Below are 24,697 nucleotides of genomic sequence, written 5' to 3'. Positions count from 1 at the left end.
ACTGGGATCAGAGGCTAGAGTCTGGCGACCCACGCCTGCCACGCCGAAGCTGCATGAGTCACCCTCACCCCTCAGTGTCCCTGCCTGGCCCGGTGCTGCCAGCCCCTTGCCTGGGCCCTGAGGCCAAGGCTCCGGGCAGGGCCCTCGGTGTGCGCTGGGCCCCACGGCCGGCGACCCCAGCCCGCTGACCCCAGAGCCTGGCAGAGTGGGACCTGCCTTGCTGGTGACGACGGCCTGGCTTCCCCGGGCGGCTGGGCCGGCGGGCGTGTGCACGGCCTCCCGTGTGCCGCTGCCTGTCTGTCCCACCCCGCTGTGCGGCCGCCGCGCACTGCTTGCTGACCTCTCTCTCTCTCTGTTTCTGTCTGTCCCTCTTCCTGTGTGTTCCGTAGAGGATGTAGCAAATTTAACAGCCAGTGATGTCATGAATCGGGTAAACCTGGGATATTTGCAAGGTAATTCTGCTCCGGCCACACTGGGGGCAGCCCAGTGCCCCCCCCAAGCAGGTGGACAGGACAGGAGAGGGTCCCAGGTGGGCCCGCCTCGGGGCCCCTGACAGCCCCCCTCCTCCATGTGTGGAGGACGGGACTGTCCCCAGGAAGCCCGCGGGGTGTGTGGCGCCTGGCGGCCGCTGCTCCCCCCATGCTCACCCGTTAGTTCAGGAAGCTCTGCTGTCTGCGTCTGTCCCCACACGCTGGTGGCTACCGCCCCGCAGCTGCCCCGATGCCCTGGGGCCCTGAGCCCACCCCGCTCTGGGGAAGCGTCCGGACAGTTCCAGGCCGGGGTCCCAACCCCGAGTGCGGCGGGGCCTGCTGAGGTCTGGGCCAGTGGACAGGTGACCCCCACACGCCAGCGGGGGCTTCAGGACGGGGTCTCGCTCTCCAGTTGAGGCAAAGCTGGTGCGGCGCCAGTTCTCACCCAGGGGCTCAGGTTTCTTCCCAGAGGTCACCCCGCAGCCCCCAGAGCAGCCCCGAGGCCCCAGCAGAAGTCAGAGCAGAGTCCGGGCCACCAGCCCCGCTGCCAGGACCCCTTTCTTCCCAGAAGGGGGCCCACGCGGCCCCAGGGAAGCCTTGGGGCCCACATGCCCGGGCGCCTTGGGGCGGCCCCTGCATACAGGGCTGACCCCCAGGGGACACACCCAGGCCCCGCAGTGCAAACCTTGAGGTCTGCAGCCCCGCGGGCACGGGTCCCGGGGCCGCGGCTTCCACAAACGGCACCCAGCTGTGGTCGTTTTCCGAGGAGGCTCCCAGGCCAGGGTGGCCTCACCACGGGGTCACCAGAACTTGGTGGTGGTTACGGAGGCCCTGCCCACGTGTGGTCGCAGAGAGGTGCCCGGGGCAGGACGCAGCACCGGAGGCGAGGGGGCCCCTTTAGCCAGGGCTGCAGGGTGGCCCCCCTCCACACAGAGGGCATCGTCACTAACCTGCTGGACACAGCTGTGTGCCCTCAGCCCTTGCTCACCGGCTGCCCTGGAGGGAGCGTGCAGGCTTGGTGAGGTCCGGACCCCAGGGCAGGGCCGGGAGTCAGAAGCCGAGGTTGGGGGCAGAGTGGAAGCACCTGGTTTGCAGAGTTGGGGGGGAGGGGGTGCGAGGATAGAGCAGGGAGGTGACCCTGCCTTTGCTCGTTTGCCAGGAGAGCCACCATCAGCCCCCTGCCTCCCCCCCAAGCTGACCTGTTCTGGGGAAACCAGGGCCCGTGACTGACCACCTCCCACCCCTGCTTCCCCCTGGGGGAGCAGCGGGGCCCCAGGCCGAGTGCGGAGGGTCCCATGGGGCACGAATGCACCCATCGGGAAGAGAAGATGGGCACCCGGTCGGGCTGCCAGGCCCCTCGAGGAGGGGTGGGACTGGCTGGCAGCTCCGCCCCCACACCAAACTCTCCCCCTTACTGGGTCCTGACCCGGTGCTGGTGCCCGGGATCTGGGGTGTACAAGGGCCGTCTCCCCTGCACCGCCTCCTCTCCCCTGCAAGCTCCGTGAAGCCCACTGGGAGACACATGCTGGTCCGGGGCTGCGAGGTGAGCCTCCCCCCATGCTGCTCGCGGCCAGCAGCTTCCACCAGAGGGCCCCCAACCCACTGCGGTCACCCAGGTCACCCAGCAGAGCGACTGGCCGGGCAGGCCGTGCGCTCCGGGGCAGACCCCGCTGGCTGCAGGGGTCCACTGCCCCCCAGGTCCCAGCCTGAGCCGCCCCCCTCAAAGCTGCTGTGGCTGCAGGGGTGAGACTGTGCTCCGCTCAGAACGTGTCGGTCTGGGGCCCGGCCGTGGCGCCCCCCCTCAGCGCCCATCCCCTTAACGTCCGTCCGGGGTCACAAACCTCTAGACTTCACCACAGGGGTAAACGGAGGCCACGCGCTATTTGTCACCCTGCCCGTGAGCACAGGGCTCTGCCAGGGTGTGCCCCCCCAAGTCCTCTACGTGGCCAGGGGACGTCCGTGACAGGACCGCTGTTTCTCCAGAGCCCGCTCCCCCGCTGGGTGCTGCGTCCCCACAGCCACGTGTGAGCCGGAGACCAGGGGCCCCTCTGGGGAGGGAGCGGGGACACGTCGTGGGGGAAGGGACACGCATCCAAAGCAGAGAGTTGGAACGAGGCGTGTGCCTGGCGCAGAGGGGCGGGGTGACGAGCGGGAGGGCTGCGCCAGGTGTGCGTCAAAGCGCGTGCACATTTGTGCAGGGGACGCAGGTGTGCTCCGTGCCCCTGCTCAGGGCTGCCACCTCCGTGACACGCCCGTGCGGGTGGCTGCCGGCCCCTCAATGACCCCGGCCTTGCGTCCCTGTCTTCGCAGACGAGATGAACGACCAGCAGAACACGCTGTCCTACGTCCTCATCAACCCCCCGCCCGACACCCGGCTGGAGCCCAACGACATCGTGTAGGTGCCGCGTCCCCGCACGGGCGCCCGGCCGGGACGGGGCCAGCACCCAGGGCTCTCCCCTCCCCCGCAGGTATCTCATCCGCTCCGACCCCCTGGCACACGTGGCCGGCAGCTCCGAGGGCCGGAAGGACGCCTGCGGCAACAGGCTGGCCTCCTGCAGCCCAGAGACGCGGGACGAGACGCAGCTCTGAGCCGCCCGACCCCGCGTCGCATGGAGCGCGGGGCCCCCGCCTCCCGGGAGCGCCTCCCGGAGCCCCGCGCAGCCGCCGAGAGGGAGCAGCGCGCCTCCGCCCACCAGGAGGAGCTGGCGGGAGGGAGGCCTTTTTTAACCTGTTTTTACAGACCTGTCCGATCGGTGTCCCCACGTACCGCAACTCGTGACGGGGTCCACTGCGTGGGGAGGGGTCCCGGCGCCCCAGCCGCACTGCGGGGTGAGGGTGAGGCCGGGGTGCGTGGGGAGGGAAGGAGCTGCGCCCGACACGCGCGCGCACTCGCTCGCACACACAGCCCACGTGGAAGCCGGTTTCCCCAGCCGCATACGGACAGCTCGCTCACGGGGCTCGCCCGCGGCTCCTGCGCTGGCCTTGGCCACACGACTGTGCGGGTGTGGCCCCGAGGGGTCCCCGGCGGTGAGCTCCCCAGCACCAAGCAGTGGGCGCGAGAGGGAAGCCATAACGGCAAGAAAGTTACAAGTGTCCAGCTGGGCCCCTCGAGAAGCCCAGGGGCCCGGTGACACGAGGGAGGCCTTGGTGACGAGGGAGGAGAAGACGTCCTTCCCCTGGTTTGACAGGACCGGCCCCTGGGCGCTGGGCAGGGGCGGGGCCTTGGCACAGGGGACTCGGTGCCCATTAGCGCCCGATGGAAGCACAACTCGCTGCAGGCCGCTGGCCCTGGCTCTCTCAGCAAGGGAAGGACTCTGGGCGGTGGCCGATGGTGACAAGCCGCTGTGGTTCCTTTGTGACTGTGTGTGACAGGTGTTGCACAGTCAGTGCTGGAATCTTCTATTAAATGGATGCTTTCTGCAAAGAGGATGGTCGTTTATAAGGCACTCCCTCCATGGCCTCACGGCCGCCCCGTCTCACCCCACCCCACCCGGACCCCGCAGGGAAGCCCCCACTCCGAGGAAGGGCTGCTGGCCTGAGCCGGGTACCGGCAGCTGGGGAGCACCGCTGCGGCGGGGGGGGGGGCGGGGGTGTCCCTGGTGAGCGGCCCTGCCCGGAGCCCAGGCCTGCCCCCGCGGTGGGCGCAGGGACCCCAGACTCAGGGTCGTGTGCTGGGCTCCCAAGACCAGCAGGTGTTGGGTCCCCCTCCCTGCCCCCCGCTCAGAGGACAGGGCCGCCCCTGGGGTGTGCGCCAGCACAAAGGCATCCAAGTTCGTGTCCATCGTGTCCACGGAGAGCACCCCACGAATCCGGGTGAAGGAAAGTGTCAGCACAGCCTCCAGGGGGCGACAGCGGGCAGAGGGACCTGCCCTGAGGGAGGGGTGCGACCCAGGCCCCACATCCAGCTTCTCCCCCTGCGCCCTGCTGGCCTGGGTCCCTGCCGGGTGATGTCCCAGCCCTCGGTGTGGCGGGGCTGGGGAGGCAGGCACTGTGGACTGGGTGGGGGTCGCCCAGGGCCCTGGACCGTGACGGGCTGCGGGGGCCCCTGGGGACCAGGGCCCGTCCCAGCAGGGTGTCAGCGGCTCAGGGGGTCCTGCCAGCCAGCACCCCTCCCACACCATCACCCAGCCGCAGGGGACCCAGCCCCCTCTGCTGGCACCCACTGCCCGGCTCCCCGAGGGAGCAGAGGGGGAGAGGACCCTTCCTGCCATGGGGACCAGGTGGGACTCAGGGCCTGCGAGTTCGGGGTTACCGGGACAGGTGGCGGGGACGGCGCCCTCACACAGTGGAGACACCAGGAGGTGTGTCCCTGGGAGCTGGCGAGGAGCAGGTTCCCAGCAGGGGTCGTCACACGCACTGGCTGATGCCTCCTGTCTTACCCCTGAGCTAACAGAACTGCCCGCACAGGCCGGGGGGCGGGGGCACGGCAGACCCCAGAGCAAACAGCGTGTCGGAGAGCCCCACTGATGCGCTGGGAGAGGGACACAGCGTCACGCGAAATGCCACTAAAGCCGCGGGGGGAGGTGTCCACCCACGTGGACGGGAAAAGGAGCCCCCAAACTGGCCACGAGCCCTGTGTCGGCAGGAGGAACTCGCGACCCCGTCTGGCCCCCGGGGTGGGCATCCCCCGACATCCCCGGGCCCCGTCAGCTCCCCGGCGCCCCCTCAAGCCGGACTCCAGGTTCTGGGAAGCTGTGCGCACACGTGCCGGGCCACCAGCCCCGGGGGGGACCCGAGGGCCGCGCGGGCCGGACGCACGCTGAGGTCTGAGGTCCCAGGGAGGGGACCGGGGGGCGCTCTAAGTCCGGGGCTGGGCCGGGGGCACAACTGTGGCGTTCCCAGCCCCCAGGGGCAGCCGGCTGGCCAGAGCCACCTTCCCCCACAGTGAGGCCGGCAGGAGCTTGGCGACGCCCCGGAGGGCACTCTCTAGCCCACACTGTCCGCCTACGGAGCCGGGCCAGGCCAGGTCCCCCGGGTGTCTTCCGCGGGACCCCGCTCGTTCTCTGGCACCTCTGCCTCGCCCTGGTTGCAGAGCACTGCGCTGGCGATGAGTGACACCACCAGAGCCCGGGGTCTTCAGGGGAGGGGCCCCTGCGCCCAGGGCACTCTGCAGGGGCCCTGCCTCAAGGGGGCACTTCACACAGCCTCTTGGCCGTGACACAGGCAGGCCCCTGGGGTCTCCTGGCTCCAGAAGCCGACTGCTTCTCAGAGGGGCTCGTCAGAGGGGGTTCCCGGGGGGTCTTCAGTGTGCCTGGCTCCCAGTCCTCACAGCCACCGGCCCTGTGCTTCCGGGGTCCATCGGGGGCTGTGCCAGGCAGCCTGCTCAGCCAGGCCACCTCCCTGTGGCCCCATCCCATGGTCGGAGCCCCCAGCTGGGCATCTGCCACAGCCCCGTGTTCTGTCTCATCTCGAGGTCCTGGCCCTTCAGGTCAGAGGGGGTCCTGGGCACTCATCACCCAAACTGGTGGGCCCTGAGGAGGCCCGGGGTGGGGGTCTTCCAAGGGCAACCTTCCCCCACTGCCTCCTGCCTCCCTGAGAGCCGGTGCAGAGATGGACAGGCGGCCCCGGGGGCCTCAAAGCCCCTCCCCAAGCCTGAAAGACAGGACATCGGACAGGCACCCTTGTCCTTGGTCCCCAAATCCAAACCGGAGTCAGCTGATCAGGCTGCACGCCGTGTCCGGGGACTCGCGCCTGGCGCCGTGCTCCATCTGTGGAGCCCCCTGGCCGGGACCCCCCGGGGGACCTGGGGTCTCCCCAGCTGTGTCCCGGCCACGCCCCGCATTCCGTACCCGGCGTCTCCCCAGCGGCCGCACGCGGCCTTCAGCAGGGCGCCCCTCGCCCCTCTGCACAAAGCTCTTTCCCATCGGCTTGCCCTCCAGGTCCTCCCTGGGCGCCAGTGCTCGTCGTCACCTGTCCCTCCGCTTCCCCGAGGGCGCTTCCGAACTTCTGCAAATGAGGATTTGAGTTTGTNCCCATTACTCTACCCACAAAATGACTTTATTTGGGAACAGCAGACAACCGTTCTGTCTCGGACAACTCAGAACCGGCGATCGACGGCCAGCCCGGAAAGTCCAGAGAACAGAGCAGGGGAGAGGCTGCCGGGAGGCGCGCGGGCTCCCTCCTCCCTTCCCTGTGAACACAGGTGCTGGTGCCGGAGCTGCTCCCGCGGGGCCTCCGGACGCCGCTCTGGACGTGAGAGCTCCCTCCCTCGCTCGGAACCGGCCCGGTGTCCAGCAAGCCCAGGGCGGGTCCCTGTGACTGCCCGGCCGCCGTCCCGCCCCACGCGGGGGTCCTCACAGCGTCTCAACTGCCGACCGCGGGGCTTGCTGGCGGCCTCGGGCAGGCGTCCCCAGCACACGAGTCCTGACTGCACGTTCTCACGAGCACGTGCTCAACGTTACCCACTGCTCCGCGCGGTCCGTCTCTCCTACGCCCGCAGCGCGAGTCACGGCCGGCCGCGTGCACGCGTGCGCTCCTGACCGCTACCGGGCGTGCCGTCCACCCCCCACGACGCTGCTGGGGTCACTTCTCACGCACTCAGCGGTGACAAGCCGACCGCAGCTCCCTCCTCTCGGGCGCCTCCGGCGGGTGTGGCGGGTCCCGGCCCTGCTCTCACCGGCCAGCCCTCCCGCGTCTTCTCTTCCATCAGCGTCTGCTTTGAACACGCGTTTCTTCCAACTTTTACGATTTTAGCCTCCTTGCTGAAAGCTCATTTCACTTTTTTTCAATCTTTCCTAATTTTTAAAAAGTTCACCTGTTTAGTTAAACAACCTCTACCCCCAACGTGGGGCTCGAACTCCCGACCCCAAGACCAAGAGACGCATGCTCTTCCGAATGAGTCAGCCAGGTGTCCCAATTTTTCTTAATTTTTAACAAATACACAGGAGACTACACATTCCTGAGGATGGTTTGGGGACATGTAGACGGTGTCGCACAGAAATACTCAAGCCCTTCTTGATGGGAGCGCCTGTTTTCCCAACGATCAAGACTTATGACCGGGTCGCGGGAAGTGACTGGGACAAGGTGCTGCAGACAGACGGGCGCACAGGGCACAGCAGCCGCAAACACCACCGGCGGGCCACCTTCGCGGCTACGCAGATCAGACATGCAGCGCAGGTGTCCCTGGGCGAAGATGAAGGCGCCAGCGGGGCTCACGCCTTTCAGGAGGCTCTGGGGGAGGGTCCGCTGCCTCGCCTTCCCCAGATCCTGGCCCCTCCCTCCCAGACCCGGGCTCCCCCAGACCCGGGCTCGCAGTCCCTTCCTCTGCGGTCACAGCCGGCCCTTCTGCTGCAGCAGCCACACCTCCTCCCCGCCTCCCTCCCGCACCTCCGAGGACCCCTGTGAGCACACCGGGTTCACAGGACGCCCAGGGTCACCTCCCACGTCGAGGGCAGCTGCCTTAACCCTCTGCCATCCACCAAGCACAGCCCCAGGTCCCGGAGAGGCCGTGCACACCGCCGGGGTCCCTACTCTGCCCGACGCAGACAGCAGGCCGGGAGACGGCGCAGGGGCCACGGGCCAGAGGCCGGATGCCGAGGGGGGGGGGCGCGGCGTCCCCGAGCCCCCGGAGGAGCGGCCGGCGCTGCCACCACACACGGCGGGGAAGGCGGCTGCAGGCGCACCGGGACCCAAACGCAGAAGCCCGAACACACGCTCCACCGGCTCGTTTCTGGATGGCTCCGCAGCCCCGTGGTGGCTCTGACGAGGGTGACGATAACTGGGCAAGTAAGTCTGAGGGGCTCGCGTTTATCACGACACCAGCCAGGCAGGGAAAAGCCCCAGAACGGGACTCTGTCCTGCGTCTCCTCTCTCAGAAATTCACCTGCTGTTACTAATTAGGGAAAGACAGACAGCCCGGCAGGGAAACAGGCAAAACCGCGAACAGGCATCTTACAGGAGGAAAGCGGAATACCCGCCAAGGCCTGGGACACGCTCCGCTTTGTGGTCATCAGGGAAACGCGGGGCCGGGGCCCCGAGCACGGCAGCCGCCTCCCCTCAAGCCCTGGACACCCCGGCTTCCAGGCCCATCTCCCATCACCCCTGCACGATCTGCTTGCANNNNGGCCGCAGGGGGCCCAGCAGCAGCGGGGGGCCCAGCCTCACTGGCCGCGTGTCAGACAAGGGTGTCCCTGGAGGCCATCGACGCCTGGCACTTCCCGTCCCCGCCACTCCACGAGGGCCACAGCTGCGGCCACCAGGGACGGTGTGAGCCATGTCCCTCCAAGGGGGGAGAGACGGCTCCTGGCGCCCACACCCTCGTGACTATTTACACATCGTATTTTCAACGCAACTGTTAGGCTTTAAAGAAACAAATCTGAGATTTAATTGCCTGGTGAGCAGGGACTGTCTTACCTGGTGAGTCCATTTCTAGCCCAGGCAAGGATGCGAGCTCCGCGCAGGCCACGCAGGCCCGACTCGGGCTCCAGGACCCACAGCCGGGGCCGCCCACCCGCATCCCGCCTGCACCACAATCCCAGGGGACGGGTGCGAAACAAGCTGTGTCGTACTCCTTTTTATCTGAAAGCCAAAAAGTCAGGATCGCAGAGTCTCGGTAAATTAACTATATAAACCTGGGACTAAAAAAACCAATTCATATTAAAAAAAACCCAAACCTCTAGCATACAATCTCCAGATGTGCTGCAGAGGATCGTACGGAAGGACCAGAGTCTGAAGCGCTGGGCAGGGGAGCGGGGTCGCCATCCCTCAGGGACGGGCCTGGGGGACCTGGGTGGGGGGGGCGGCTTACAGCAACTGCAGCCGTCACGCTGCCCTGCAGCCTGGTCAACAGGCTCACTCCACACGTCAGACGTGCGCGCACGGGCGCACGCACATGCACACACACGCACGCACGCGCGCACGCACGGAGTTTTTTGTACAAAGTGTCAGTAGCATTGCTATTTCCTACAAAAATAGGCTGTCCATCCCCGGGGACCTGACATCCCGGAGTCCCGGCTGCTGACCTGGAACATCACCAACCCCCCCCCAATCCCCTTCCCACCCTCTGCTTCTTCGTTTCCGGACCCTACCAGGGACAGTTTCTGCCAAATTAACCCCAAACGTGCAGTGGGTCCCACGGGTGTGCCTGGCACAGCGCCGAGCCCACAGCTGGTGGGCGGGACAACCGGAGCACACCCAGATTCGGGGGGGGGGGGCCCTTTTCAGCAGTTAAGGTCACTTGAAGCCTCTTTACCGCACGGCCCTCCCTCCACAAAGCCCTTCTGGATGCTTCTCCCAGGCGCTGGGAGCCCACAGCTCTGGCACGAGGCCGATGTGGCCACGCACCGTCCGCTCACACATCTGAAAAGGCACTTTGTGAAACACAGCGAGCTGCACGCTAGTGAGTCACTAACTCTTCCGTGGGGGCGCCCTGCCCCGGCGTACGGAGAACTGGGGGTCGCCAGGGCTGGGCCGGTGAGGCGTCTGACTCATGGTTTCGGCTCAGGCCCTGCTCTCTGGTTCGTGGGTTCGAACCCGCGTCGGGCTCTGCACTGATGGTGTGGAGCCTGCTCAGGATTCTCTCTCCTCCCTTCCGTATGTCTCTCAAAATAAACAAACTTAAAAAAAAGAAAGAAAAACAAGGGCTGGTTTGTAATGAAAAGAAACATCATCTGGAATAAAAGGCCAAAAAGCAGACGCCGCCTCCCCTGGAATTGGAGACCGCGGGGCTCCGGCAGCGCCGTGAGCGCGGGCCCCAGTGGCCCCTCCGGCTGCGCACGGACCCCCAGATTGCGTCACCCGTCTGTTTATCCCACCACACGGAACAGCGCCCTGCGCACCCTGGCGCCCCCTCTTCGTGATGATGTACAACAGGGAGGCCCGGTGCGGTTCCGTTCTTTCTAGAACAAGGGCGTGGTGCCAGGAGACCATCTCTGGCCCGGATGGTGGCTCTGACCGCCCGCATCAGCTGGCACGTCATCCCAGGAACAGCTGCGCCCGCGCCACCGGCACGAAGGGGAGTGGAGGAGCCCCGCTGCGGGGCCGTGCGGGGCTCAGGNTTCCCCCGACACCCGCCTTCCATGGCCTGGCGCCTGCGTGTGGGGCCGGGACCGCGGCGTGTACGCGCTCGCTGCCGCCGTAAGGACCCGCCCGCCGGCGCCGTCGAGCAGCCAGCAAGCGCCCTGAGCGCTGCGAAGAGATGGCCTCCTCCTGGGCACGGCCTGCTTCTCCCCGGCGCGCCGGATGGGGCAGCGGGGCGGCCACGGCCCCCGCACGCGTGAAGCACTATGACAAAGGACGCTCCAACCCGCGCCTCGGAGGGAGTCGGCACCGACTGGCAAGGCGACGCGAGTTCCTTCCAAAAGGAAAGCTATTTCGGGCAAACGCTTTCCCGTCCACAGGACAACCACAGCTGCGGTGCAGCCAAGGCCTGACCACGGCCCCTCCGCCTCACCTCCGCCTCACGGAAGGGCCCAGAAGAGTGGCGCACCGAGGACACGGGCGGAAGGCCCAAGGGCACGTGCCGCACGCACATCCGTATCCACGCCCCTCGTGCATGTCAGCGTGGGGCTCGCTCAAGTGTCACTTGTCTCGAACGCCCACCCTCTCGGGCTCCCAGGGCTCTGTCAAGACCAAGGACTTCAACTTCACACATCCCAGCATCTGGTCAACGCTTTCTTTTTGGGACTGAATCCCACACGGCAGCCAGGGCGCCCGAACGAGACGTACCACCTGGCGCCGCCGGCCCTGCGTCCGGACACGCACCGTGGGGCTTCGGTCGGAAGGCACAAGGCATTCGCGGGGCTCCCGCCACAACCCTGGGGACTGAAAACGAACGTTCGCCCCCTCAGGCCACAAAAGTCAACCATCTTGACCGTGAGATGCATCCCGCATCTGAAACTTTCCCGAGTAAAGACGTCCCGACCCAGTCAGCGCACAGAGAGCCCAGAGCGTGTGCACCAGCCCTTCGCGCCCTCTGCCCACCGGACAGCGCGGACGCCAACGGTCCCAGTACCGCGGATGCTGCCCCGCCGCACCCAGGAAATCCTCAATTTCCCGAGTCTGGCGGGAATGACCGCCCAGCTGTCCGCCGGGAGCACAGAGTCTCATCGAGAAGACTCCCGCCCGCCCACTCGGCAGCGCCGTGGTGAAGCCGGTGGCGACTTCGCAAAGGAAGCGGCTGGGAGGCCTCCCTGCTCCGTGAGCCAGAAGCATGCGCTTTTCGAGAGGAGCGGCGGTTACCTAAAAACGTGAAATTCCTCAAGAGCACAGAGCCGAGACACCAACCCAGAGGGAGCCATGAGCTCACACGCGTGTGACTAATACAAAGCAAGTTAATTACTTTACGTTTTAGTGCTTTCATAAAATAAATACAGTAGAATATAAACACACAGCTAGAACGAAGCACCCAGTGAGAATCACAGGAACAAGGTCACACGGGGCCCCTGCAAAGTCCTCGGCTGGCGGCCCCGCGACTCACTCCCAGGACGCAGCTGCCGCGGCCCCGGCACTTACCGTGTCTCCAGAGGGAGCCGGAGGAGGGCCCGCAGCTCCCCGAGTCTGGTGGCCTCCCCCCTCCTCCCTGAGCCACACAGGCTCCCTGACGCGTCCACACCCCGAGTTAGGGAGCAGCTGCGTCTGCCTACCTTCTCCCATCGACCTGTAGTGTTTGCTGCAATTCAGCGCAGGCTCAAGTAACATGCCCCAGAAAACGTGTGCAAAACTGACGTCAGTGACTCCACAATCTTCTGTGACTCCAGAATCTTCTGGCAGTTGGGTCAAGTCTCAGAGCAGCTGGCGAGTCACACGGCCAGGCAGAGGGGAGCTGTGGCACATACCCAGCGGGGCCCGAGACACGACCGTCTGGACCAGTGCAGAGAAAACCCAAGGCCGTTTCCATCGCAAACCATCACTTAGGTCGTTTTTAAATACCCGGCGGAACAAAATCACCGATCGGCGCGCAGCAGCACACACACCTCTGGGGACACAGAAGAGTCATGGTGCGACACAGCCCCCAAGGGCAGCACCAGCTCGGCGTGTCACCTCTCGGGAGAAACACGCTCAGAAGGAAAAATGTTCTACTTTACCAAAATCTGTCTTTATTAAAGTGAACAAATCATTAGAGCGCGATCCAAAACTCCGCGAGCGATGGCCGTCATCTGCTCAGCTCATCTATTTCCAACGAGGCGAACGCCGGTTGGTGGCACCATTCGCCATCCCCGTGACCGCATGGTAGCGGCAATCGTCCCCACGTCTGTAAACGTCAGCTTAGTAGAAGACAGACTTTGCAGATTTCAGTGCTTTTAGTGAACTGGTATTTTCAGTAAACGTTTTCTGAGCAGCAAAGAACAAGGATTTTTTTTTTCAGAAATCGTAGAACCGGATATAAACATTGGCAGTAGACACAATCAATAAATATCATACAATTTCTCAAATGAGCAAGATTCCCCCAATTTGAATTCCTTTCCTAACGACATTCAAACACCCTGACCCGAGGCCGAGCCTCAGCCCTATAACCCCGCAGGGTTACAGCCGGCGGCACCCGGGGGTCAGGTCACGTGCAAACAGGGGCTGGGGTGGGAGGTGAGAAAGCGAAGGACATCACTTTCCATCCACACTGAGGAGAACTTCAAGTAAAGGGATGCACTGCCCGGACACCCCACCACACGCGTACCCCACGGCCAAGCCTCCGTGGCCAACAGCGGCCGAGCCGCTCGACCCGGTGCCTCCTCCCGCCCCCCTTGCTCCGCCCAGCGCCCGGTGCGTGTGCGGGGAGCCCGGGAAGTTTTCCTTTCGTTAACGGACACCTTGCTGGAAAAGGTCTGTGACTCTGCACGCTTCGTACCCAAACGCACGGAAGTGAGAACTCTCAGCCCCGTGCACACGTCCCCAGGCCACCCCGCCGGCGCCCGTGTCATTTGCGAGGCTGGGGCTTCTTTGGCGCCGCGGGCCGCCTGGGCTGCCACAGCTGGTTGTGGATGGTGAGGGCGTCCACGCTGACGGACATGGTTTTGGCCGGGATCAGGTTAAACTGTTTTCGGTCCGAGCTGTACTTATACAGTTTGTCAATCATCTTCTTGGTGATGCTCCTCGGGCCGGTGCCCGTGAGCTTGTAGATCTCCTCGCTGTCGGGGTAGTAGCAGTACAGCGCCCGGAACTGGCAGCCCGCGTCCCGGAACAGTATGATGTAGTGGTTGGCGTCACACTTCTCCAGCTCCTGGATCGAGGAGTAAAGGAAGAGAGACGGGGCCTTGAGCGCCACTCCAACGCTCAGGGCTGCCACAGCGTTCTGTGGGTGCTCAGCACCCCCCAACCCCCGGCCCACCAGCCAGTGCGGCGTCACATGGCACAGACCTGGGTCTAGCTGTGCGACAGAAGATGCTTTTAACAGGCGGAGAAAAGTCACACACAACACGAGCCACCAGAGAAACACAAATCAAAACCACGTGGGTCACCACGGGACGCCCCCCGGGGAGGCCCCAACCCAGCAGGGAGGTGGCAACGAGTGCCGGTGAGGGGGTGACGCTGGAGCCTCCTGCTGCAGAGCGGATCGAACTCGCGTAGGCGGCTGCTCTGAACGCTGGGCAGAGTCACGGTGGCCTGGGCGCTTCTGGTCTGAGGCGTGCACTCGGGACGCCGAAGCACGCACACCAGCATGCACGCCTCGTACAGCGGCCCTGCTGGCACCGTCAGGAAAGCACGAAGGGCCGGATGCCCCACGAGTGGCGCCCGGCTACGTGACCCGGGGCAAGTAGCCGCAGGAGGAAGGGGAACCTCACTCGCACTACCACTCGGAGGAGACAGAACCGTGACGCTCTGCTGGAAAGGCCCCAAAGGCCAGCCGGTGCGGGGGTCCTGTTCCGCAGAACGACCGGGAGCCGGGCGTCCAGGGACGGACGGCGGGCTGGTGGGAGCCGGGCCGGGCAGCGGCCAAGCGGGACAGTCCTCTGCGCCCCCAGGGCGTGGCGCCCGCGGCCACTGCTCTGCCCTCCAGGTGGGGTGTGTGGTGAGCGTGTGACCCCTCGCTGCCGCCGCTGCCGCCGCTGCCGCGAGCAGCCCTGTGGGTGCTGTTACGCATCGCCCCGCCGCGCCCTCAACTAAGCGCTCTGTGCTAACGACCTTTGTAAAGAGGCCTCCCTGTGCTCGGGAAGCCCTGGTTTCACTGTCCGCCCCCTCGGTTCTCAAACCCGGTCCCGAGGCTCCCAGGTCACTGCCCTCCACCAACAGCTACCAGGTTCCGCCTTCACACCCTCCCCCACCCCCGTGTGCGGGGGGCTTTTCCAGAGGCAACATCACGGTGCCCCCGGAGCACGCTGCCCCCGGAGCACGCTGCCAGCGGGAACGGACGAGGACCCAGAAACTTGAAAGATTGGTAAAAACGTGAAACTGCTGTTTTTCTTCCTAATTATTTTTTGCTTTAGAAAATATGCTTATTTTTCACAAACACACATTGGTTTTGTCAAAATATAATCAGCTTGTCATTAATTCAAATTAACAAATACGTATTTTAAAAGACTAGTGGGGAAAAACAGAACCCAACTCGACGAAACTGGTGCAGAAGTGCCCCCAGAACCGGACGCGCCCCCAGACACCGCCCGTTCTGCCCCCACTGCCACCCGTGCTCCCCTCACGCCCGTGCTCGGCCCACAGCCAAAGTGGCGTTCGGAAGGCAGGTCGGTCCTTGGCCCTCCTCTGCCCACGGGGCCTCGGGGAGCCGGGCCCCCCGTCCTCCCCGAGCTCCTCCCGCCCAGCGGCTCACTCCCATCTTGGCACCCGGGCGCCGTGCTCCCACCTGCCTGTGGCACCCTTCCCCGGACCCACTGCCCAGCCCTTCTGGGCTACCCCTCACCCCCTCACCCCCTCGCCTCCAGCACAGGCCAAGCGTGGCCACCGCCTGCTGCTGCAAATGGTTTTATGGGGACAGAGCCACGCCCATTCGTCCACACAGTCTGCGGCGGGTTTCACACTAGGACGTGGAGCCGAGCCCCGCAGAGGACCACTTCCTGTCTAGCCTCCTATGGAAGGAGCCCGAGAATCCTCTCGCAAGGGTCGCCTTGTACCCTAGGACGTCAGCTTCACAGCCGGGACCTTTGGATCTATTCCTGACAGACCCTCGGCACCCAGACCAGAATGAGACATCAAAGGAGAGGCGCGCGGCCCCGTGTGGTGCGGAGGGCATCGCTTACCCGACACTGACCCCCCACTCACGTCCTAACCTGGAGTCTCTGCTTCCAAATGCCTTCCAGACCATTCTTGCCGAGACCGCCATCACCTCACCTTTAAAACAACAAAGGCCCAGGGCGCCTGGGTGGCTCAGTCAGTTGAGTGTCCAACTTGATTTTGGCTCAGGTCATGAGATCGAGCCCCGAGTGGGGCTCTGAGTGTACAGCCTATCAGGGATTCCTCTCTCCCCTTCTGCCCCTCCCCCAGCTCGAGCTCTCCCTTACTCTCTCTCAAAATAAAATACAGAACCCAAGGCCCAGCTTGTTGTCGCAGCAGCTGGGATCAGCGGTGCCCGTGAGAAGGCAGCGGTCAGCACAGCCCTCCTCACCCAACTTCCGACTCCGCAGTGACCTGAGCGGACACCGGAGCCACCCCTGCGGCCGCGCGCCCCCCCACCCCTTAGGACACCCCCGCTGGCTCCTCCTGTCTCCACCTGCCACCACGGCAGCCCAGGCCAGAGCGTACAAACTCTGCTCCCCCGTTACCTGCGATCACACTGTCCTCTGCTAACACACCACGTCTACCATTCTCTCTCCCCTGGCTTCTCACCAGACGGCCCTGCCCAAGCCACCAGCTCCGTCCCACGTATAAGGTGCTCCAGCGTGGCTCGTCTGAAGCCTGCGCTCCCTCACGCTGCCCCTACTCCCGTGTCACAGAGCGCCACGCAGACAGCTCCCAAGTGATTGTGCTCCATCTCCCCCAAGCCCGACACCAGCACTAGGGCGGTCAGAGCCACGGCCACAGCTACCCTCACGTGTTAGTCAAGTTCAGTTTTAGGAAGAACCCTTAATTTGTACACCTTCTTCTATATAAAAACTTTGCAGCTAAGAACGCCGCACGCTAACTGTACTTCAATAAGGAATAATAAAAGTTTAGTGCTGACATTTGATACTTGCCTCTAATATTGAATTCTTGTGAGGTTCATTCACTTTTCCAGCCAGACAGCAGTGAGAGATAGCGTTGTGAATAATCGGCTTGTTTGATTTGCTTCTCTGCTCCTTAAACAGCTTGGGACCTGTGAAACAGGCGAGAGCCACAAATGGAACCCCCCAAGGCACGCGCTGCAGGCGCACACTCACTAGCAAGGCGACAACCTCCCGGAGCCGGGTGGCCAGGCTCGTCGGCAAGGCCCAGGCTTCTGAAGAGGAAAAGTAACAGTCACCTCAAACCTGTGCGGAAGAGTCTCGATTACACACTAAGAAAAAGATTAAAGTGGCTGTTAGCCTTGTCCCCTTTCTGCTTTGTTCTTTGATTTAAAAATAAAATAAAATAATAAAATAAAAAATAAAATAATTAAATTAAANATCTCTCTCTGACCCTCCCCTGCTCACACTGTCTCTCTCTCTCTCTCAGAAATAAATAAAACATTAAAAATAATAATAATAATAAAAATAAATAAATAAACTGAGGCGCCCCAATGCCAGGAACATACTACTTGGCGTGGGGCCTGGAGGACAGAAAGGCATGTCACCGGCCGCTGATGTGCCTGGAGCCGAGCAAGGCCTGCCCCACCCAGGCAGGGACGTGCTGTGACCGCCGTGACGGCCACGGGTGCGAGGCTGTTACCTGTGTACTCGGCCACGGAGGCAAGGGAGGATGCCGCGGACGCCGTTTCCCAGTCGCGGTCTGTGCTCCTGCTGGGGTTGCGGCTCAGCGTGGGCAAGGCCTCCAGGGACTCGACTCTGCCGAAGGAGCGGGCGATGGGCGGGACCGGGAGGGTCGCGGGGACCCCCAGGCCCCCACCCACACTGGCTGGCGTCACCCACCCCACACGCAGCCAGCCCTCACCACCAGCGCGGGGAAATCTGAGGTGGCGGAGACGTCCAGCACCGTAGGGGAGCGCCTGGCAGTCTACTCTGCCCTGGGAACCACAAGCGTCGGCTCGGGCAAAATATAAAAGTCCAAGACCTCAGGTATGACAGAGTGACAAGAACAGACCCCGCGAGAGGGATGTCAGCCTCTACCAGGGGTCCGTCCGAAGGCTCCACCCTGACAGGGCAGGGCAGCCGCACCGGGTCCCTGCTGGCTCGGGAAGCCGGCGGACAAGGTCTGGGACATCCGTGCTGCTGACACTCGGGGGACAAGACCTCGGGGAGGAAGGAGGGAGGGGCCGCCGTGCGCTCAGTACAAAATCCCAGGTCTCGACGACTCTGATCCCTGAGCTGTGTCCCCCAGAGCAGTGTCCACGAAGCACAGAAGGAGCCGGTGGTGCCAGGGCTGCTCGCAGGGGGCGGGACTCAGGGCTGCGGCTGGCCCAGGCGACTGACCATCAGCACAAAACCCCAACCAGGATCTGGAGTCCCCCAGGTGTGCCCTCTGCAAGACTCAGGTGACAGGAAGCCACCGGACACATGAAGAGGGAAAACGAGGCCACAGCCACAGGAGGACACTCAGGGTGAGGACCGTGGAGGAAGGGACAAGGCAATGGGCAGTGGTCACTAAGGCCCCTGAGCAAACAGCGGGATCAACAAAGTCGCCAGCATCTTCTCCCAAAACACTTTTTAGCCACAAAAGGGTTTCCAGGTGAGCAAGACGCTCCCCTCCGCCCCGCCGAAACAGCCCCAGTTAGGACCCGCCTGGCAGGCTACACCAGGAAACACCCGCTCGCCAAAAACACACAGCCTGAGGCTCATCAGGAAATCCAGGCTGGGGGCGTCCCCAGGGAACTGGCCTCTTCTCTGAAAAGCATCAAGGTCAAAGGAGACAAAGGAGAGCAGAGGTGGGTCTGGATTCAGGAGGCACACAGTTCATGTAACGAATGGTCCGGAGCAGGGTCCAGGCCCTCAGGGACACTATGGGACGATTAGCGACGACACAGTGGGGACTGTGGGCCCCCCAGAAGCACCATCTGGGAACTGTGGGTATTTGGGGGGCACCTCCTCATTCACAGGAAAGACACGTGGCTGCAGTAGAGGCTACAGAGCAAGAGGGCTCCACCTCGCCAGCAGCGGTCAGCCGGGCCAGACAGAGCCCACGAGACATCACCCCAGAACCACCACACACAACGCCACTGCCCGCCCCACGCTCCCCCCGCGCTCCCCTCTTACCGCTGGGAAGGCGTGCCCCCCGAGTGCACGCTCTCGGGCTCGGTGGTCGCCGCGGAGGCCAGGGACAGGCTGGAGCCCGACTGGGCCNCCCGAGTCGCTGCAAGACTCCTCCCGGTGGACTGACTTGGGCCGAGGCTTCCTGGGCTTGGCTTTCGGCTTCCCCAGCCCCTGCTCCTCCAAAATCTGCTGCTGCTTCCGGCGCAGGTACTCCTGCTTGATGAGCTCCCGCCGGGCCTTCTCCTCCTCCTTGCGGATGCGCTCTTCCTCGGCTTTCCGCCTGCGACACAGNCGCCACCGCGCCCCGTGTCCCTGCGCCCCGCACCCCGCGTCTGACATCCCGTGCTCCGGTACGGGAGCATCTCTCTGTGCCCCCACACCCCTGCATCCAACACTGTGTCCCAGCACCCCTGCACACCACACCTCACGTTGGACACTCCATGCCCCTGTGCCCCACACCACCACATCCAACACTCCGTGCCCTCGCACCCCGGGTCCCTGTACCCCACACTTCCACACCCCCACATCTGACACTCCGTGCCCCTGCACCCTGTGCCCCCAAGCCTGGACTGAGGGACCTGCACCCTCCTGCACCCTCCACAACCCGTGGACACCAGGCACCCCAGGCACCCCGGCAAGGCCACGCGACCCCAGGGTGAGTGCTAAGAGCACAGGGATGTGGTGCTGGATGAGGGAGATGAGCCCCAGAAATGGCTCAACCGGAGCTTGGCCTTGAGGGGAGCGGGGAATGCAGGCTGGGGCGTGGCAAAGGACAGGCCGGGCAGGGAGGACGGCCTGGGGACTAGGCAGACTGGGCTCGGCAGATGGCAGGGGCCGGGCAGGGGAGGGCAGGGGCCCAGCAGGCGCCGGCTTACCGGGCCTCGTCTCTCTTGAGCTCCACCTCCGCCTCCAGCTGCTGCTTCCGCATTCGCGCCTCCTCGGCCTTGCGCTGCTGCTTTAGGAGGAAGGCCGCCCGCTTCTTGGCGAGCTCGTCCTCGGCCTTCTGCTCATCCTACAGAGCAGACAACGCACATCACACTGAGGGTCACGGCCCGCCAGGCCCGGCACACTCGTGTGCAGGGAAAATGGGTTAGTGCATGGTGCACATGCGAGCTCACTTTTCTCCCCGATGAATCAGCCTGTCCCTACAGATGCTAAGATACAAACGGAAAACCACCCCACTCAGAAACGGCCCCAACCTGGGGCTCTGGGTGGCTTAGATCAGTTAAGCATCCGACTTTGGCTCAGGTCATGATTGCGATCGCGGTCTGTGAGTTCAAGCCCCTCTTCAGTCTCTGTGCTGATAGCTCGGAGCCTGGAGCCTGCTTAGGATTGTGTCTCCCTGTCTCTGACCCTCTCCTGGTCACACTCTGTGTCTCTCTCTCAAAAATAAACATTAAAAAAAAAAAAAAGAAAAAAACAGCCCTAACCTGCCGCCTTCCTCAGGGTCTCCTGCTGAAGCCAGTTTACCTGCACAACTACACCCTGGTTTCCACACAGTGAGCTGACACCCAGATTAATACTTGTTCATTTACAGTTCGAAAGCATCAAAAACCAAACCCTGCTTGCTTCTGGGAGAAGGGAAATCCTGTGCCCTGTGGGAGAAGAACCATGAAAACAGAAAGGAGTCCCCACCATCCGTCTCCCTCCTGCCTAAGAAAACACCCCGAGAAAGGCAGAGAAACAAAACCCTCCCCGAGCGCGCGCCTCCGCAGCCGCGGCTCAAACACACGCAGGTCCCATGGGGTCCTGAGTCGGGTACAGGGCTGCAGCCTCACCGGCACCCAGCCCCATTCGCTCCGACAGGCCCTGCCCCATGTGCTTCCGGCAGAGTCGGGTCCTTGGGACATGGGGTGGGGGCTCGCGCAGCAGCACCCTTCCCTCCTGGCCCTTTGGGGGAGGGTCTGCGGGCCCCGTTCTGAGTATAAGATCCTGACGGGCCATCAGAGAAGACGCCGGCAGCAGTTTACCTTGAAGAAGAAGCCGACCCCCGGCTTCTGGTCACCTTCACCGGCGAGGTCCACTGCGCTCTGGGGGGCCCCTGTCTCCCCGTCGTCGTCAGGGGCCTTCAGGTCTGAGAGGTCCACCTCGATGAGACTGGCCTTGCCCCTGGGGGCTTCGTCCACAGGGACATTCTCCTTCCCTGAGACCACGGGGCAGATGAGTGCCGCCTCCTTCACGCTGCTTTCCAGAGCTTCTTTGAGGCTCATCTGTTCGGACAGAATGTTTGCGTCCTTGGGAGAGGACAAGACAAGCGTCCGCTGGTTGCTCTCGTCGTGGAGCCTGTAGCTGTCGAAGAAGTACTTCTCGGGAGGGTCACTGCCAGGCTCTGCGACGCCGTCCCAGCCCGGGTCGGAGGGGGTCCGGGGGGCGCAGGGCCGCAAGTGCGGCAGGGTCTCCACGCTGGGCGTCGGGGTCTTGCTGCGGGAGGAAGCCTGCTGCCTGTCCTTGGGGACTTTCAGCTCGGCCGGCCTCCCCGCGCGGGAATTCCGGCCCTGACTGAGGCGGGGGGGTTTGCGGTGAGCGACCGTCCCGGGCGGGGAGAGCGGCTCCACGAAGTGGACGGCCACGCGCACCGGCTGCTCCGGGCCGCCCTGCCTCGGGCCCGGGGCGGGGGCCGCGGGCGGCTTCATGAGCAGCTGCTCCTGCTGCTGCGAGATCCGCAGGATGGCCTGCTGCAGCGTGCTGATGGTCTCGTTCAGCTTCTCGATAGACAGGTCACCCTCGCCGGCGTCCACCGCCTCGCCGGCGTCCTGCAGCAGCGCGGCGGACAGCGCCTTGTTCCCCTCCAGCTCGTTCAGGGCGGCCGGGCCCTTCGCTCTGTGCTGAAGGAAGACCAGGCTCTCGGCGTCCGCCTCCGGAGACTGGGGGGCGCCCTCCCTCGCCTCCTCCTTCGCGACAAACTCGTCCGTCTTGGAGACCCCGTCGAGGCCGTCCCCGTTGTGCTGCGCATATGGCTGGCGTGGCGAGGGGGCGCCGTCCGCCTTCCCCTTCTTGACCACGTGCAAGAAGGCGGCCTTGCCGAGCCTCAGCCGCTGCCGCGCCGACAGGGCCTCCGCCTGCTGCTTCTGCGCCTCGATGGCCCGGCGCTTCTCCTCCAGCTGCATGCGGAGCCGCACCAGCTCGGAGGCCAGCAGGCTGGCGTGGTCCCCGGCCTGGCCGCCCGGGCTCTGCTCCCTGCGCGCCTTCCACGTGGTCAGCGGGGGCGGGCAGCTCTCCGAGGCGTCCGGCGTCGTCTTCTGGGAGCTGCTGGTGCTCGACTTGGTCTCGCAGCTGTTGAGCCTCTGGAACTTGCGCTCCGCGAAGCTGGTCATCTTCACGCTGCCGCTGGCCGCAGACATGCCGCTCCCCTGCGACACGGTGCTCAGACACGGGCTCGAGCGGCCGCTGGCGTCGTCCTTGTCCTCGTGCTCCCGCACCTTCAAGTCCTCCTGCAGCTTGGCCGACTCCTCCTCCCCGGCGTCCCCGGCCGTCACCACGGGCTGGTCGTCGCCGCCAAAATCCTGCTCGGCTTCCTCCAGGTCTGCGACGTCAGAGTCCGAGTCCTGCCTCAGCACAGCCCAGGGCTCGGCGGCGTCACCGGCGCTGGCTATGTGGAGGAAGAAGCCATCGGCAGGCTGTCCCTGAGGTAACGGATCGAAACCGCCCGCCGCCTGNGGAGATCGGGGCAGAGGTCCTGCTGGAGTCCCGGCCGCCGTGGCCACTGGGCGCCCGCTTGCGCACCAGGGGCTGCTGGCCCTCGCTGGGCCTCCTACCCGTGAGGCCCCGAGGCCGCCCCTCCCCACACTCGTCCTCCTTGGCAACGGCCCGCTTCTCCTTGGCGGGCCTCAGCACGGCCGGCATCAGCGGCTCCAGGAAGAACCCGTCAGGCTCACGCTCGAGGGCGTCTGCCAGTCTCTGGGGAGACCTGGCGCTTGCCGGCGGGGCCCGGTCACCGCCATGGGGAGCCACGCCTGTTCTGACGATGGCCACGAGCTCCTCGTCCTCGTCCTCGATGTCGACATTGTTCAGGAGGCTTTTCCCGTCGGTCTCCAGCGCGGCAGGCGGGGGCTGGTTCTGCGGGGTCAGGTTAATGACACTGGAGGCCAAGCTGTCCTTGCTGATGGAGCGGGCCAGGCTGACGCTGTCACCAGAACCGGGGTCCATGTCACAGCTGGCAGCATGGTGGAGAGCAAAGGGCGCCGGCTGGGACACAGGCCTGCAATGTGGGGAGAGACACGCCTGTCTACACGAGGAGGGGACTCAAACACACGACGAGACAAGGCACTAGTTACCAAAAGGGAGCACCAACCCCGCGTCTAGGGGACTTGAGCAGACCCTTCCCCAGAGCAGAGGACAACCAGAGACCAGCTCGAGTCCAGCAATTCCCAAGCCTGCAGGCCCCGGGGCCTCTTTACGCCCTTAAACGTCACTGAGGATCTCCGAGCGGTTTTATTACGTACTTATGGAGCGCCCGCTTCAGCAGCACGTATGCTACGATTACATACTTACTGATACCCACACTTATCAGACTAGAAATCAGAGCTAAACATTTTAAGAACGATTACAAATTACAGTAAGAAAACCATTCCGTGAAATAAGACCATATTTTCTAAACTACAAAAGCTTATGTAATGCGAAACACCTTTGCGATTCTCTCTGCTGCCTGCCTGGACCCCGTGTCTGACTTGGGATTCAATCCTTCACAAGAACGAGAAAAGTTGAGGAGAGGACACCCCAGCACCGTCAGGAAAGGGTTCTGACCCACAGACTCCCTGGGTGGGGCTCAGTGAGCCCAGCGGGCCCGGGACCCCCTCGGGAGAAGGGCAGTGTTAGCCGAAGGAACGTTTCACACAGAGACTTCTTTGAAACCCAGAGAGTTCACCTGTTCTTTTTTTCCGGCCACGCTACCGCCGCGCCCCGTGGTTGACCATCCGCGCGCGTTAAAGAGCTGGACCGGTGTCGCTGATCTGTGTGGTGGAGGAAGCAGGGTGTTCGGGGTTACACAGCTGATTTCACAGCATCTCAAATTCTTTCAACATAATAACCATTTCGCAAGCAAATGCATCCTAATCCAGAACACCAGAAGTTCCCAAGAAAAGCCATGACAATCACAATGCAATTTTCAAGAGTTTCAGTAAGTAGCACAGAATTTGGTAGTATTTAGTCCAGATCATGACGGGAGACCGTCGGAACTCTAAGTAAACACCAACACGCAGAAGGCCTTGCTCACTGGGTAGGACAGGACAATCTTCCGTATCCTTCATGGAATTAATGATGCTATAAATCATAGTCTTCTATAAAGACTATAAATCCTAAGAAACATCAATACAAATTAAAGTTTTTCCACTGTAACCTTCCAAACTAGAATGACCGCATCAGAGTAGGAATACCCACCAAGGGCCATCAGCTAAGACAAAAGCTGCAGGAGGAAGGGCGGAGGACCGAAGCAGGCGCAGGGGTCACGTGTCTTACCAGCAAGGCCGTCCCCCTGTGCGGTCTTCTGCTGTCTCTGTCTCAGGGGCAGTAAAGGGTGCGACGGGCTGAAGGCAGAGGCGCCTTTACCCCTGAATGGGAAAGAACAGGAGAGAGAATCACCGGTTTACCGGTCTTCAAGTTCAACGGCAAATGTTTACAATAAACCACAGACAGAATCATGAATCACAGCAACGTATGAAAAAATCATAGATTCTTCGGGAAAAATTAATTATTATAAAAACAAGCCAAAAGAGTACCAAGAACTTCAAACCTGGGATAAATATCCTCAAATGGCAACTCGGGGTCACAGCGACTCCTGCACACCCTCCCCTGCCTGGGGGCGCTGGAAGCAGAAGGCACGGGGGCGGGGGGAGGTCCTCCCACTGCCAATCCCCCACTACTTTCCCCGTCACCCCTGCAGAAAACGTACTGCAGTTCTAAGTGCAAACCGCCTGGAGAAGAGGGCGGACGGTGACTCACAGGTGCTCGGGCTCCTCGGGGTGCAGGCGGTGCCTGTGGCCGCCCTCAGGGGGCAGCGCGGCGGGCGGCAGCAGGTCGGCCGGGCTC

The 24,697-nt window shown here is 63.5% G+C and overlaps 2 protein-coding genes across 2 annotated transcripts in view; one reads left to right on the top strand and one right to left on the bottom strand.

The window, feature by feature from the left end:
* Nucleotides 1–394: 394 nt before the first annotated feature.
* LOC144222568 (potassium channel subfamily T member 1-like) lies at nucleotides 395–3,894 on the top strand. Its single transcript, XM_077753076.1, has 3 exons — nucleotides 395–452; nucleotides 2,781–2,865; nucleotides 2,939–3,894. The coding sequence occupies exons 1-3, from the start codon at nucleotides 422–424 to the stop codon at nucleotides 3,057–3,059; spliced, it is 237 nt and encodes a 78-aa protein (XP_077609202.1). The 5' UTR covers nucleotides 395–421; the 3' UTR covers nucleotides 3,060–3,894.
* An 8,588-nt stretch (nucleotides 3,895–12,482) lies between these two features.
* The window catches only part of CAMSAP1 (calmodulin regulated spectrin associated protein 1), a 36,196-nt gene continuing 23,981 nt past the window's right edge, over nucleotides 12,483–24,697 (bottom strand). Inside the window, 11 exon segments of the mRNA XM_077753024.1 lie at nucleotides 12,483–13,623; nucleotides 16,526–16,644; nucleotides 17,196–17,311; nucleotides 18,677–18,763; nucleotides 18,765–18,953; nucleotides 19,549–19,685; nucleotides 20,644–22,331; nucleotides 22,333–22,871; nucleotides 23,538–23,622; nucleotides 24,128–24,219; nucleotides 24,611–24,697. Coding sequence (XP_077609150.1) covers nucleotides 13,321–13,623; nucleotides 16,526–16,644; nucleotides 17,196–17,311; nucleotides 18,677–18,763; nucleotides 18,765–18,953; nucleotides 19,549–19,685; nucleotides 20,644–22,331; nucleotides 22,333–22,871; nucleotides 23,538–23,622; nucleotides 24,128–24,219; nucleotides 24,611–24,697 — 3,442 coding nt within the window. The 3' untranslated portion in view covers nucleotides 12,483–13,320.

This window comes from Crocuta crocuta, unplaced genomic scaffold (genome assembly GCF_008692635.1).
Source record: "Crocuta crocuta isolate KB4526 unplaced genomic scaffold, BGI_CrCroc_1.0 scaffold971, whole genome shotgun sequence".
Lineage (NCBI taxonomy): Eukaryota > Metazoa > Chordata > Mammalia > Carnivora > Hyaenidae > Crocuta > Crocuta crocuta.
The sequence above is the reverse complement of the archived record's forward strand: the minus strand, read 5'-3'. Positions and strand labels throughout refer to the sequence as shown.

Bases quoted from the DNA above. Each gene is read 5' to 3' on its own strand.
- LOC144222568 (XM_077753076.1), top strand. From the start codon at position 422: ATGAATCGGGTAAACCTGGGATATTTGCAAG. The intron at 453-2,780 runs GTAATTCTGCTC...CTGTCTTCGCAG, and splicing joins AAACCTGGGATATTTGCAAG to ACGAGATGAACGACCAGCAG. The intron at 2,866-2,938 runs GTAGGTGCCGCG...CCTCCCCCGCAG, and splicing joins CTGGAGCCCAACGACATCGT to GTATCTCATCCGCTCCGACC.